This window comes from Somniosus microcephalus, chromosome 2 (assembly GCF_052327205.1).
Source record: "Somniosus microcephalus isolate GS21.2 chromosome 2, FLI_Smic_1.0, whole genome shotgun sequence".
Taxonomy (NCBI): Eukaryota; Metazoa; Chordata; class Chondrichthyes; order Squaliformes; family Somniosidae; genus Somniosus; species Somniosus microcephalus.
The window spans coordinates 288,513,349-288,529,485 of record NC_140988.1 but is presented as its reverse complement, the minus strand read 5'-3'; the positions used below and the strand labels follow the sequence as shown (position 1 = coordinate 288,529,485).

Below are 16,137 nucleotides of genomic sequence, written 5' to 3'. Positions count from 1 at the left end.
AATTTCATTTGATTTGGATATGAAAGTTAGGTTTGTTTTTAAAGAAGTGGCAGAGCACCTTGCTGTACTGTACTAGGCCTTTAATTGTGCCACATAAAATTGAGGCATAAGAAATGCTGGCCCATTCTATATCCTGCCAGTACTTTTCCTTTTAATGTACTGCAATAATATTTTCTAGCAGCACAATTTCCCCCCCTCTTTCTGGTGTGGGTGATAACTCTTTAATTGCATTGATGCAAAGTACAAAATGGCTTTTTGTGCTAGTACATAATATGTTGGTATCAGTGTGGGAAATAAGACCAATAACTATCTAAATGTGCAATAAATTGGATTTTCATTTTTTTCAATGGAAAACAATAAGCAGGAAGATCTTGCTCCAAACAGGACAGGTTTGAATGCAAACTGCTGTGCATCCTCCTGTTTTCAAAGCTCCAATGTAGTTACTGTTACATTAAAAATAGGACAGCAGTATAAATAAAACAGCAGGCTTGTCTACTAATTAACTCACAAGTCATGTCTGAATGAGCCTTGTAGTGGTGACAAAAGATGGTCAGCATTAAGGCTTCAGATATCATCTGTAATCATTTTTCTGTGTGGTTTGGAGACCTGAAACAGAGCTGGTATAATTCAGTATACTCAACTACAGCAGATAGACTGTACAACCATACAACTGCATCGCTGTGACCCCTGTGAGCGTGCAGGCATTTTTATTGGTCCTATTACAGCTTTTCTGACATGTACTGCATGCTAAGTGTGAGAGTTAAGGGGTGGTGGGGGAGGAGTAGGGGAGCCAGAGTGCCGCAGGAGCTTGTCGTATTCAGGAATAATGAGACCGCTGGAAGATGACTGGCTGCATTTGTAATAAATCTGCTTTTCTCAGTTTCTCTGTGTGATTTCATCAGATTAAGAGCTCCACTGATTTGCAGAAACAGCCACTGGTTTTTGTTCTATGTTTACTTTTTGAAGATAAACCCAAGGTGAGTGGCTTGGGCCTAATCACCTGGTTTCTATTTCATCGTCTTCCCCAATTCCACCCACCCCCCTCCCTCATTACACTCAGTTTAGGCTGCACTGCCATTGCAGTGTGTTTCCAAATCAATTCATGATACTTGCAGCTGTATCTGTGGCTTTAGATGCCTTGAAATTATGCCTCAAGGGAGAAAATGCAGTAGAAACAGCCATGGCTGAATTGGTGAAGTGCAGTTCACACTGCATGTCGGTTGACTTCACATGCAACTACCTATCTTTATGTCAGTGAGAGGTCAGACTTTGACTATTTGTTAACTAATGTTTAATACAGCATTCTCCAGGCTGTCAGCAGTCCATTAAGTAGCAGGTATAATTTGAACTGCTAACGGTTGATAATTAAGATTGTTTTAATACAAAAAATATGCAAAATAATGATTTTTTAAAATTTCATTTGTAAAACATTCAATTCAATATAGTTTTTAATGAAAGGAAAATATTAAATGTATTTGGCATAAGTACTTGATCTAAATGAAGATCGGAACAAATATAAAATGTTTTGAACAGTAAAGGAAATGCTGCAAATCTGTAATAAAACAGAAATGCTGCAAATGCACAGCAGGTCCATCAGCAGCTGGAAAGAGCAAGGCAGGTTTCCCGTGGCAATCAGTCATCAGAAAATGTTTGAAAATCTTTCTACTTGTCATATTTTTGTTTGAGATTTGATTTTTATATATGGAATGACAGTCATTTTTTTGGGGGGAAAAAGGTATTGAAAGGGGGTTAGTTCCCTGGAGATGGGATGAGTGTTTTGCTACAGACCAGACCACAGTCACTAATGTTATTAATTTTTTAAAACAAATTCACTAATGGAAAGCTTTGAACATTTAACTGCTTTCAATTTGGCTCCACATGGAGAGCATGTTGTAATTAACCTAGAAGAAGAATCAGCAGTGTATGTTGTTTTAAGTTTTGAATTTATTAATATATGCAAATGAATAGAACAATGGTTCAGATGTTTGAGAAGCGCAGCAGGAAGCAATTAAAGACGCGCTAACCAGCTGCTTATCTCAATACACGCGGCCTCTTAATAAAGGATTCCGCTTGAGAAATAAACTGCTCAGATGGAAGTGTGGCTGATTCACAAAGTATAGTTTAAAAAAATCTCTTGCGATTTTAACAGGCGTCAAATGCAACCCACACACCGATACAATAGCAAAATACTGCGGGTACTGGAAATCTGAAATAACAACAGAAAATGCTGGAAACACTCAGCAGGTCAGGTAGCATCCGTGGAGAGAGGATGCTGCTTGACCTGCTGAGTGTTTCCAGCATTTTCTGCTGTTATGTCAAACACAACCTGTTAGTTGATCCTGGTGTCCTTCTGAAACTGCATTTTATACCTGGGCACCAAGTAACTCTGGTCCAGGTTTTCTCCAGTTAGTGCCGATACAGAGCTTGATCTGTTTAAAATACAAGCCACAGCTCCCCTGATGTGGTACTAAGCTGTTCAGGTCAAGCATGTCCCACATTTGATCCCAGTCTGTGCTGATCTACAGTTAACTTCACCGCCCCGGGTTAGGGGGTGGAAAATCAACCTTAGAACCTGATCACTATCTAGTGACCCTTGCAGAAAAGACCGTCTGTGTGGATGTTTGGTATAAATTGGATTGGGCTCAACAGTGACAGCATCTGGGATTGAAAAGCCTGCCAACCCTTATCGTCAAACTTTACCGTGAAGAGAGTTGCAATAGGCCAGAGAGAGAGGTACAGCAGACCAGAGAGAGATACAATAGACCAAAGGGAGAGGTACAATAGACCAGAGAGAGATATAACAGACCAGCGGGCGAGGTACAGCAGACCAGAGAGAGGTACAATAGACCAAAGGGAGAAGTACAATAGACCAGAGGGAGAGATACAGCAGACCAGAGGGAGAGGTGCAGCAGACCAGAGGGAGAGATGCAGCAGACCAGAGGGAGAGGTACAGCAGACCAGAGGGAGAGATGCAGCAGACCAGAGGGAGAGGTACAGCAGACCAGAGGGAGAGGTACAGCAGACCAGAGGGAGAAATACAGCAGACCAGAGGGAGAGGTACAGCAGACCAGAGGGAGAGGTATAATAGACCAGATGGAGAGGTACAGCAGACCAGAGGGAGAGGTATAATAGACCAGATGGAGAGGTGCAGCAGACCAAAGGGAGAGATGCAGCAAACCAGAGGGAGGTATAATAGACCAGATGGAGAGGAGCAGCAGACCAGAGGGAGAGGTGCAGCAGACCAGAGGGAGAGATACAGCAGACCAGAGGGAGAGGTGCAGCAGACCAGAGGGAGAGGTGCAGCAGACCAGAGGGAGAGATGCAGCAGACCAGAGGGAGAGGTGCAGCAGACCAGAGGGAGAGGTGCAGCAGACCAGAGGGAGAGGTGCAGCAGACCAGAGGGAGAGGTGCAGCAGACCAGAGGGAGAGGTGCAGCAGACCAGAGGGAGAGATGCAGCAGACCAGAGGGAGAGGTGCAGCAGACCAGAGGGAGAGGTGCAGCAGACCAGAGGGAGAGGTGCAGCAGACCAGAGGGAGAGGTGCAGCAGACCAGAGGGAGAGGTGCAGCAGACCAGAGGGAGAGGTGCAGCAGACCAGAGGGAGAGGTGCAGCAGACCAGAGGGAGAGGTGCAGCAGACCAGAGGGAGAGGTGCAGCAGACCAGAGGGAGAGGTGCAGCAGACCAGAGGGAGAGGTACAGCAGACCAGAGAGAGAGTAATTGAGTGCAGGTAGCACCTGTGGAACTGTGCACCTGTGTGAGTCAGCACCCTTAGGGGATAAAGTAAACTAGCTTAATTCTAACATTTTGTGGTGTTAATAAGAGGGACAGACAGGTGTATAGTTATACCTGGCATAGTGGCAGGTGCCACTGGAGTTCCACTGTTCTGTGGCATGTGTGCCTCGAGGGAATAATGCTACTGGCCTGGGATTCTGTTTGAGATTTGGAAACCATATTAATACTTCCTTCTACCAAACTGAACTCCACTTTTTGGGTAGTTTTAGAAATGATATGGCTCTGGAGTACACAATACAGCAACGTTATGACGTTAGGGCCAGGAGTTTCTGCTCGATTGCACTGGTTTTTCCGGCATAATTCCGATATTGGTGTAAATGGCGCAAAAGATTGCGAAATTTTAAGCGCAAATTGCATTCAGCGCAACCCGAGTTTCCACGATCGTTTGCGCTAGTTTAAAAAACATCGCGCAACAACCAGGTCTGGCCCACAAAACTGGCCATGTCCCCAGGGTGAATGAATCACCATTGGGAGTGTCTGCTAATTGCGCTCATTTGCAGGCCTTCGAAGAGGGTCCAAAATTTACGTTGGATCTTTTTGGGCCCAAGGATACTAATAGGTACGTTTTAAAAGGTTTTGATGAAATTTTTATAAAGTAATTACTAAGGAATTGACTACTGTACCCCAATCTAACTAGAAAATAGTTTTGTATATTTTTTAAATCACTTTCAGTAATTTAAAATCGGATTACTCACGGGCAGTGGATTAACACTTGTGATTTTAAAATGCTTATTTTTTGTGATAATCCCATTTTCAGCTGTATTAATCAAACTTTACTAAGTTACCACTCGTAAATATATCGGAATTTTTTTAAAGCAAAATTTTTCTTTCAATTAAATTTTTTTAAATGCACGATTACGCTGGTTAATGGCCAATTTTACGATATGCAAATGAATTTGAGCGGAAACACAGGGTGGGGGATCACTTTTTAAAACGAGCCTAATTTTGGCCGCAATTTGCGCTGGAATCGCCGATTGCACCCAAAGCGAAAACGCTACTCTTAGATTTTGCTTCAGCGTTGAAACCTACACCAGGTACACTCCAGAGCGAAACTGGTATTTAAACAGGAAGAGGCTTTCAGTTCATTGTGTGTTTCAGTAGCTTACGCAATCTATCTCTTAGATTTGAGGAACGAATACTGTGGCTGTGATTTTACAAACCTCAGTGGGTCCGTGGCGGGTCCCGACCCCGTTGCTGGCTCCATCCTGGCCTCTGAAATGCATTTCCTGTGATGGGGCTTGCTAAGCCCGACCAGCACATTTCCCAGCCAATTAGAGGAATCGGGTCTGGTGACATTTAATGACGCGTCATCAGCCGGTTTCCTTAAAGGGACCATGGCCACATTCATTTTGACAGTTGTGCTGTCAGTGTTCTACAACATTGAGGTGTTGCAAATACTGACAAGCACTGCACAAAGGTGCACGGCTGCACCCAGGCTCTCCAATGGGAGGTCCTCTTCCCTTCCCATGGGTGGAAGAGACCTCCCCAGGAGATCAACACAGCCTGGTTGCACATTACACAGGAGGGCTTGTGCAAGGATGTGGTCAGGAGGACCTGGGTGCAATGCTGTAAATGTTTCAATGATCTCAGTAGATCACGAAATGTTGGTACAAAACCACACACAACCTCATCCTGCTGTGCCTCTCATCACATCCCCATCACTCTGCCCTCCCTACCCTACTCCTGCACATCCTTACTCACACCAACTTACCTTGCACCTCCAGCCATCCCTCTCTATCTACATTATCACTTCCCCATCTCAATAGCCGCCCCTCACACTCACCCTCATCCTTGTCCAATCATACCAACTAACAACACACAAGGGTAGGCATTTGGGTGTTTTATGCAATGTTCATGTAAAGTTTCTGTTAATGTGGTGTCAAACATTGAAACCTTTACTTTCAACACTTTGCGTTCTTGGACAGATTTGTGTGCACGTTTGGAAGTGGCTTAGTGAATTGCAATGAATGGTGAGACATAACGGTACCCCCTGCAGTGGTGATGAGTGTGAAAGGAATGGTTTGGGCATTGTAGGGATGCATTACGGTATTGCTGTGGGTTGGTGCCAACCTGACGTATCATGTGGAAGCCAGGGTGTACAACATCAAGTGAAGTAAATGTGGCCATCCCTGGCCTCCTGGGCAGCAATGTGGTCGGGGGCTGATGCCCTGTGTCCTGTGCAGCATCAGGTGATTGCGGAGAAGGTTGGTGTTGTTGTTGGTGCTGCTGGTGTGCCTAATGATGCTGGTGTTGGGGCTGATCATGAAGGGATTCTGAGGACCAAGGTGAGAGTGTTTCAAGGGCACCCATGCTGGTGGAATAGATGGCAGGTGAGGTAGAGATAACAGAAGCAATGTCAATGGTGGGAGAGGTAATGAGGTCAGACTGGATGGAGACTTGTGTAAAGACTTGCAACATCCTGAATCTGTAGTGGAAATGCAGTTTAGAGAAGCTAGCGGTTAAGGAAACATTTCTCAATTAGCTGGGAGCTTTGACTTGACATTTGAAGCTGTCAACTCATCAGCTGATTCAATGGCCACTGACCTCCTGCCTCAGCTTCACAGACGAGGTCTATGCACAACGGGAAACCAATGGCCGATCTGTCAAATTCAAAAAGCTGGGGGAAAAAACATTGATAAGTGGCTGTAAACAAGCCGCTAAGGATTTTAATTGCCTCCCTCGCCGCTGCCAGTTAGGTCTGCTCAGCGCTGACAGACCCGACATCAGGAAAGTCCAGTGTGCGCGTTTTGACAGCGGGTTCCCGACCCATTGTCAATCATTTAAAATTTAACAGCTGACCCGCCACCCATACCGTTCGCTGAGCGCTGGCAAAATTTCGGCTTCTGCTTCTGCTTCTATCCCCTTTTAATGGCCTTACACTTACCAGGCCAATTCTGTAGCATCAAATCTTCTATGGACAACTCATACTGGTAAGCAAAAGAATGTCATTCTGATTCCTTCATTGTGTTTTCATCTGATCACTTTATCCAAATCTCAGTTTATATTCCTTTATGCATTCCTCTCTGTGTAGCAGAAGAAAAGTTTGGTTAAAACACACTGAAGGATATTATGGGATAGTTACACTGTCTCAGTTTTGTTGAGCAGACTGTGTTTCAAGTTTGCATGTGCAGAGCTTTGTATAACTCCACTCTGCTGTGGAGTTTATTCATATACTGTTGCCTGCCCATTTCATTTATTTTTTTTAATTATATATACCTATTCCCATTCAAAGTATAATTATTACCTCACACTTATATTGAATTCCTTTGGCCACTATTTTGCCTATTGCACCACTTCACCAATATCTCGTTGAAGCTTCCTTTAGTCCTCAGAATTATTTGCTATGCATCCTATTTTAGTACCATTTGCACATTTGGACACCAGTCTGTTAAGTCACGTATCCAAATCATGGATATACGCAGTGAACAGAAATCGTCCCAGAACAGAACAGAACCCTACGGGACACCACTACCCACTTCTAATCACTTTGAGAAACTGCCCTTAACTCCAATTTTAATCCAATTTTCTGCCCTCTCCATAATTCCATACTTCTTAATCTTCTCCAATAGTCTCCTATGTGGTAACTTGTCAAAGACTTTTATTTTATTATTTTTCATTGACCATTTGTAGCCTGCAATACAAAATTGCCTTCATAAATTCCCAAATCGTATTGTAAATAACAATGCATTAAGATACAAAATGCTATATTTTTCCCTTGATGTTAGTGAAAAGGTAGCACTCTAGAGTATGCTTCCCCACTTTGAAGTCATGACAAGCATTAACGAGCAGAAAAATTATACATCAAATATGTTAAACTAATGATGGTATTAGATAGAGGAATAGAAGTAATTGGAATGAGGTTACATGTTCAGCATAAACACCTGCATTAACTGGTTGGGCCAAATGGTCTGTTTCTGTGCTGTATATTCTATGTAAGACTGCATGGAAATGCTGACTAGTGGTAACGCCACAATTGTACTTTCTTAGGGAGTTAGTCTCATTGACATGTGTAAAAGCGGCAAATTTGGGATGTCACTGGGAACTGTTTACCTAACTTTTGTAAGTAATTTTCAACATAGTGTTACAAATATAATGTTATGACACTATTCCTGAAAATGTGGGTATGGTAGCATAGTGGTTATGTTACTGGACTAGTAATCCAGGGGCCTGGACTAATGATCCGGAGACGTGAGTTCAAATCCCACCACAACAGCTGGGGAATTTTAAATTCAGTTAATTAAATAAATTTGGAATTAAAAAACTAGTATCAGTAATGGTAACCATGAAACTACCGAATTGTTGTAAAAACCCATCTGGTTCACTAATGTCCTTTAGGGAAGGAAATCTGCTGTCCTTACCCGGTCTGGCCCATATGTGACTCCAGACCCACAGCAGTGTGGTTGACTCTTAATTAGGGATGGGCAATAAATGCTGGCCTTGTCAGCAACGCCCATATCCAGTGAATGATTGAATAAACAAAAATAACAATGTATTAAATAACTGTTATCATCTTACAAATTTGATAAACTCCACTAGTTTTAATTTTGATATTAAAGTATGTTGGGGATTGCCATTCTGATAACTGTCCCACTCCAGAGACTTGAGCACAAAAATGTAACCTGGCACTCCAGTGCAATACTGAGGGAGTGCTGCACTGTTGGAGATACCGTTTTTTGGATGAGATGTTAAACCGAGGCCGGGCTGCCCTCTCACATGGACGTAAAAGACCCCATGGCACTATTTCGAAGAGCAGGGGAGTTATCCCCAGTGTCATGGCCAATATTTATCCCTCAATCAACATCACACAAAAACAGATTACCTGGTCATTATCATATTGCTGTTTGCACAAATTGGCTGCCGCATTTCCTACATTGCAACAGTGACTTCACTTCAAAAAGTACTTCATTGACGATAAAGCGCTTTGGGACGTCCTGAGGTCATGAAAGGCGCTATATAAATGCAAGTCAGTCTTTCTTTGGAGAATGTAACAATCTGTTACTATGATATTTGATTGCAATTTAGGAAGGACACTTGCTCTAGATTTTTCTTTTTAGACCTTTGGATCTTTCTTTCGACTGGTAATATTCAATCCTTTATATAGTTATTGTAGCTGTTGAAGAGATGGTCATTTTGGACATAATGGCCTTTTTCTTATCGTAGAAAGTCTTGCATTTGTTACTGCCTTAGCCTATCCTCATTTTTATAAATGTTGTATAGTTGCACCAAATTTTTAAACTCCACGCATAGTGACACACAAACAATCGTTTATTTTTATTTAGACTGCAATTTGTGATCCAAAAGAATTTTAATAACTTGAAACAATATCAAATAACTTCTCTTTGTTGGATACCTCATCCAGGATATGGTCAATCCAGTGTTAGATTTAGCTGTGTAAAATGGTTCAAAGCTATCTAAACTGGACAATCTATTAATAATATACAGTTAAAAAAAAAAGCTGGTGCAGTACCAATTTTCTGCTAAAATAAATTAGTTTTAAACCCTAAAGTGTATTTATAAAGTGCATTTCAGACATCCAGTGACAGAATCTGTATTGTGCCAGCTGTTTTCTGAGTTTGTGCTAGAAGTCTGAATGGAGCTCTAGGCCTAACACTGTATCGCTACATTTTGCAAAGCTAGTCTCCTGCCTATTCAGGCAGCACATTGTGACAGTTAAATTGGGCACACTAGCAATGTCAACAGAGGTTTATACTATTTTTTAAATGGTAGTCTTGCACCAAGAATCTTTCATGTCATTAATACAACAATCAATATTGTGGACAGCTTTTTGGTTTTTTTGACAACTGGAAATGTAGAAATAGTTTGGAAATGTTTAAGCACCATTTCTTTTTTAGATTATTTGTTTTCTACCTTTCGGAGTCTTCCCCATGTTGTAAGCCAAGTGTAGCCAAGAAGACTGACTGAAGACCTGCCCCCAGGCCATTATTAATGCCATGATCATGCATTAGGAAACATGAAAAAGTAATTATGGATGACCGAGTCTTTCATTTGCCCCCTCCTCTAAATGTGGCAGTGCGAGCTGCCTCTCTGTGATAATAGGACAGAGCTTGGAAAATTCCACTTTGGAGAATTACCAGCACTAACTCGCATGCTGTTACTGTGTGCCACACTGGGTTTTTGTGTCAACCTGCTGTGCTGCATCTCGCCATACTGGTTATATTTTTTAATCAAATAAAAGTACCCATTGTACATAATAACCAACACCAAAGGGTGAATTCAAGGTTAGAATCTACTCTTGAGCTTAGATGACATTCATAAGCTGCTCGAACTTCAGTCTTTCATTTCCTGATGATGTCTGAACCTCTTAACTTAGTTTTTGCTCACTCCCAGCGTGCCCTCATTATTCTATGTAATTCGTCACAAGAAAAGGTCGTGTTTACTAAAGGGTTGTTTTTCTTTTGACAGGATCAAGCAAGGTCTCACAAGCAATCTGAAGTGCGATTCAGTGAAATTCCCTCAAGGTTGCAACATGACTTCAGTGGAGATGGCGTGAAACCAAAGTACCAGGAAAGAGTTAATCAGGTCCAGCTTGAATGGTCTGCAACTTCTGGAGTTTCCCCTACTTTTCAGAGTAATGCAAGCGATGCTGATGCTAGAAGGGAAGTAGCAAGCACTGCTAACACAAATTCCATTTCAGATCAATTCTGTGACTTTGCAAATTCACAACCGAATAGGCCTGCTCCTAGCTGTACCTGGAATCAGTTTATAAACAGTAACGCTGGACTGCCCATTGTTAATGCTAACCGGCTGGTGACTCCTAAATTGTCCCAGTCCATTGGTCACCCAGAACCAACAATTATACAAACGAAATCAGTGGACAAAAACAAAGAGCATTCAGAACCCACGGAGCAGCTACGTGGGAGTGGGGCAGGAAAATCCTGCAGAAGAGACACTAAATGCTCTAAAAATCAGGTAGTGGACAACTCTGCAGAGTGGGACAAAAATGGTCAAAAGGGAACTGAGTTAGAATTTCATGGGACTGCAAAAGGCAAGAAAGACATTTTAGCAGGTCATAGTGCAAACACAGAGCCACTATCCAGAGCATCTCCCAACAGGCCCAGTACGATGAGTAGTCAAGAAAAGGAATCAAGTTCTGTAATGATTAGAATCCCAGTAAAACCTCAGAGTGCAGTATCTAGCGGCACCAGAACAAGAAAGGGACGGCTATCAAAAGCAATCATAGATAAAAGCATACAATCAGAACCAACATGTGCTGAATCAGATGTTAAAAATGCTGGTAATAGCAACTTTGCCAATGTTGGAGACACTGTAAGTAACAGTAGATGCCAGATCAGCAGCAAGGTCATCAAGCAGCAAAATAGAAGTGTGCAGAAGGAACTCGGACAAATCAATCTAGCAGTAGGGAGAGCTGGTGAATTAGCTGACCTCTCAAATAGTGGAAGTAGGGTTAGGAAACCAACAGCAATATTGGCATCACCTGCTTTCATAGATCCCACCAAAAGCAGAAGAGGCTCCACAGAAATGAAGCATTCAAAACATTCAGCTAAAAACACCATTTCTGCCAAATGTAAAACCTTGAGTCTTCTGAAGGAAAACAGTGTTGCGCAGGAAGAAAATACGGTTGTAGAGCCTCCGTCTGCCTATCCTATAACCCCAGCTAGTCCACTGTATTCTAACACTGATAGTCTTACAGTCATTACTCCAGTGAAGAAGAAACGGGGAAGACCAAAGAAGCAGCCTTTACTTACTGTTGAGACGATACACGAAGGAACCGCCACCAGCCCAGTTAGCCCCATCTGTTGCGAGTCTCCCAATGGTAGCAAGAAAAAGAAGAAAAGAAAAAGCCCTGCTAAACTGATTCCAATGGATTCAGTCACCTTAGAGCCTAATGACATGTCATTTCCCAAAAAGGATAGGAAAATAAATGTTCTAGATAAGAAAACAATCAAAACTATCAATAAAATGAAAACCATGAAACGGAAGAATATTTTGAATCAAATTCTGTCTTATTCTAATAACACAGTACTCAAAAAGAAAGTACAGTCCTCCAGTGCTGTCTCAGCAATCTCGTCTGCCCTTGAGTCCAAGTTGGGGAAACAGATCAATGTTAGCAAGAGAGGGACTATTTATATTGGCAAAAAAAGAGGAAGAAAACCAAAAGCCATGGTACAGCTGCAGCAAAATGGAAACAAAGGTGCTGAGAAGTATTCAAAGCCAATTTCTACCCATTCAGAAAATCCGACTGTGCCTTTTGGTTCACAGCTGACTGGAGCAGTGTCACCAACCACTGCCCAACCATCACCTCCCCAGGTGGTGGGGCCTGCAGGGAACCTCAGTCCTGTCAGCAGTGAGACCAACTTATCTGAGTCAAAGGCAATGCCAAACCTTCAGCCAATTAGTGCACTTCCAACAAAAACCCCAAAAAGCTTGCATGCAAGCACTTGGAAGTTGTCTCCACCAAGGCTTCTGGCAAACTCTCCTTCTCATTTATCTGAGGCAGCTTCTTTAAAGGAGATTACACTGTCACCTATCAGTGAGTCTCACAGCGAGGAAACAATACCTAGTGATAGTGGAATTGGAACAGACAATAACAGCACTTCTGATCAAGCAGAGAAGAGTACAGAATCACGCCGCAAATACTCCTTTGACTTTTGCACACTTGATCCCTCAGAAGGTGCAGCAGTGGATCCTGGTGCAAAAGGAAAACACAGTCACAGACAGAAACACCTGCTTGTAGATGATTATCGTATTCATGAAAATATGAAGAAACAGAAGCATAGACGGAAGAGAAAAAGCCTGCAGATGCAGAGCAGAGATGACCTGCAGTTCATAGCAGATCTAGAAGAACTAATCGCAAAGTTCCAGGTATTTCGCATTTCTCACAGAAGCTACTCTTTTTATCCTGATAACCCATATCCCAGTATTTTTAGGGTCAACTTTGATCACTACTACCCTGTGCCATACATTCATTATGATCCATTACACTATCTTCGCCGGACAGCTGATCTTAAGTCTAAGAAAAGGCGTGGTAGACCTCCTAAAGCCCAAGAGACTATGACAAAGGTGCCTTTCTTACAAGGTTTTGGGTACCCATTACCCAGCGGGAGTTACTATGCACCCTATGGCATGCCTTATACATCAATGCCTATTGCTACAGGTATGATGAACCTTGGGTATTATGGGCAATATTCAGCTCCTTTTTACTTGTCTCATGCACTTGGGTCATCAACTCCCTTCATGAGGCCTACGATGCCTCCACCCCAGTACCATGCCAGCTCCCATTTAAAAATGCCAACCACTGCCAAACACAAGGTAAAACATGCCATGCATTTGCAGCCTTCAATAGGGATGGATTTAAATACCGTACAGCCTTCTTTAACATCACAAAGAGGTGGTGGCACTGGAATACCCAGCAACCGAATTCATAAGCGCAAACATAAGCACAAGCATAAGCATCGAGATGACCGGCTCATTGGGTCACGAGAAGACCTAGGTGAGCTTTTTGGGCGTAAATCTGATTTTGCTAAAGCTTTAGTACATCAGAAACGAGAAAGCTGTGACAAAGATCTTACACTGGGTGCTGACAAAGGAAAACATAAGGAGAAACCGAGACAGCAGCATGTTGAATCGGTGCACACAGGACAAAAGGCCTCAAAGAACATCTTTGACATAGACACCTCATCAAAATTAGCCTTTTCTGACTTCCCACAATGGACAAGGACTACAGAAAAAAATGATTCCATCAGTGAGTCAATTGATGCCTGTGTAAGAAGGTACACAAGCACTGAGACCCGAACAAGGCGGGATACCTCCATGGACCTGTATGGGGATCTGCACTCTGGAAGCAGCATGACTGAAAAGCGGGAAAGTGAATTAAGTGGGAGTAGAAAAAGGCACTTTGAGGGTTTTGGATCATATCGGGAGAAGAATGGACCTGTGCTAAGGACTAACAGGAAAGACTGGGGGCAAAATCCATATAACACCCCTGCAGCACCAGGTAAAGATCTGATTTTTAAAAGTATGTAATAGTTCTAGTGTGTATATGGTATCATTTAGATCTTTTAAATGTAATATATACACATATATAACATTTGATCTGCTGTGTGTTTGATTATACCTCTGTTAATCTACCTAATCTGATCTGCCATATAGCAATCTAAGGTTCAGAATTATGTTACGGTTTTTCAATCCAGCATTTTAATCAGAACTTCCTCCGGCTTTTAAATTGGATTAGTCTGTTACTTGTGGAATCCTCAAATTGTTAGTAAAATTCCTACCCAATTATTGTAGCTAACTTCAATAGTCGATGTGATGTGCGATGGTGCAGATCACTTTTGTTATGCTTTGCATTTCATTAAAGATATTGAAAATAATGAGTTTACAATGACATACAGTGGATTTGCAGGAAGGGAATAAGATGTACCTGTACCTTTCAGTAAATTACCAGCATGTGGTACTTGAGAAGTGATGTATGCATTTTTTATAGATTTTTGTCACTACTCTTAGCTTGTCAGAGCAATGCGGCCCTCACAACACCGCTCATTCAAACATCCCTAAGTGTTTTAAATTTAGCTCCATGTCATACAGGACGTAGGAGCTTAGGGCATGTTGATTGAGAGGCTGTTATTTGTGATAAATTCCACGTGGGGAAATTTTGTTTTATGGGCGATATTTTGTAATAAATCATAGCATATCATAATTCCTTTGAGAGGTTTGTATATGTGTCTTCAGAAGCGTGACGAAGGCTGAGCAAAAGATTTCAAACCACAGAATATTGGCAAAACACTACTGTCAGCAGGAATTCCAACCCACACAGAATTTGTCTTTTTTATGTTTTCCAGTGAGGTTTAAATGACCACATGCATCCTCTACCATCAATAAACATTGCATTTTAAGTTGAATCTTTGTTGCACTTGAGCGCCACAGATTTATTTTAAAAATATCCTTTGTAATTTTTTTTCTTTTTATAACATTAACAGCCATTTGATTTGTTTTACTCTAATTGGCAGACTTGTTCAATAATTACTTTGGCCAGAATTTTCTGGAGTAAGGCGGGTTGGGGGTGGGGAGGGTGCTCCGATGCAGTCGGGAAAACCAGGAGGCCGGGTTTCCCACAGGCCCTGCCGACTTTAACGGTAGGGCCAGATTTGCATGTGAGGCCTCGGTTTCCCGCCCGCAGGAACTCTCTGGCTCTGAAATTGCAGTGTCTGGGACGGCGTACTCTCAGAACGCTGTTGTAGACGACACAAGTTTGCAGACGACACAAAGCTGGGTGGGCGTGTGTGCTGTGAGGAGGATGCTGAGAAACTCCAGTATGATTTGGGCAGGTTGGGTGATTGGGCAGATGCATGGCAGATGCAGTATAATGTGGATAAATGTGAGGTTATCCACTTTGGTGGCAAAAACAGGAAGGCAGATTATTATCTGAACGGCAATAGATTGGGAGAAGGGGAAGTGCAACGAGACCTGGGTGTCCTTGTGCACCAGTCGCTGAAGGTAAGCATGCAGGTGCAGCAGGCAGTTAAGAAGGCAAATGGTATGTTGGCCTTCGTAGCGAGAGGGTTCGAGTACAGGAACAAGGATGTCTTGCTGCAGTTGTACAGGGCCTTGGTGAGACCACACCTTGAGTATTGTGTGCAGTTTTGGTTGCCTTATCTGAGGAAGGATGTTCTTGCCATGGTGGGAGTGCAGCGAAGATTCACCAGACTGATACCTGGGATGGCAGGAATGACGTATGAGGAGAGATTGGGTCGATTGGGCTTATACTCGCTGGAGTTTAGAAGAATGAGAGGGGATCTCATTGAAACTTATAAAATTCTAACAGGACTAGACAGACTAGATGCAGGAAGGATGTTCCCGATGGTCGGGGAGTCCAGAACCAGGGGTCACAGTCTAAAGATAAGGGGTAAGCCATTTAGGACAGAGATGAGGAGGAATTTCTTCACCCAGAGAGTGGTGAACCTGTGGAATTCTCTACCACAGAAGGCAGTTGAGGCCAATTCATTAAAAAATATTCAAGAAGGAGTTAGATATATTTCTTAAGGCTAAAGGGATATGGGGAGAAGGCAGGGACAGGGTACTGAGTTTGGATGATCAGCCATGATCTCATTAAATGACGGAGCAGGCTTGAGGGGCCGAATGGCCTACTCCTGCTCCCTTCTTCTATGTTTCTATGTATTCCCTTTGAAAGGCCCTCGCAACCTCCAGCGCATGCGCGAAGTCCAGAACTTGCGATCTGTCAAGGTATGCCTTGAAAGATCATCCAAGCTGCCTGAAAACTGAGTATTGCTGGCGCAGGGTTCGGCTGTTTGCCCAACAACTGCCCAGCAATTGCCCACGCATCTCTTACGGCTGGTAAAAGCAGG

At 42.7% G+C, this 16,137-nt stretch overlaps 1 protein-coding gene across 4 annotated transcripts in view; it reads left to right on the top strand.

The window, feature by feature from the left end:
* setbp1 (SET binding protein 1) overlaps nucleotides 1-16,137 on the top strand; it is a 375,242-nt gene that overhangs the window by 250,958 nt on the left and 108,147 nt on the right. For all 4 annotated transcript variants that reach the window (XM_085973175.1, XM_085973183.1, XM_085973163.1 and 1 more), the window contains exon 3: nucleotides 10,217-13,769. In XM_085973175.1, the coding sequence (XP_085829301.1) occupies nucleotides 10,217-13,769 (3,553 nt within the window). The remainder of the gene's footprint in view (nucleotides 1-10,216; nucleotides 13,770-16,137) is intronic.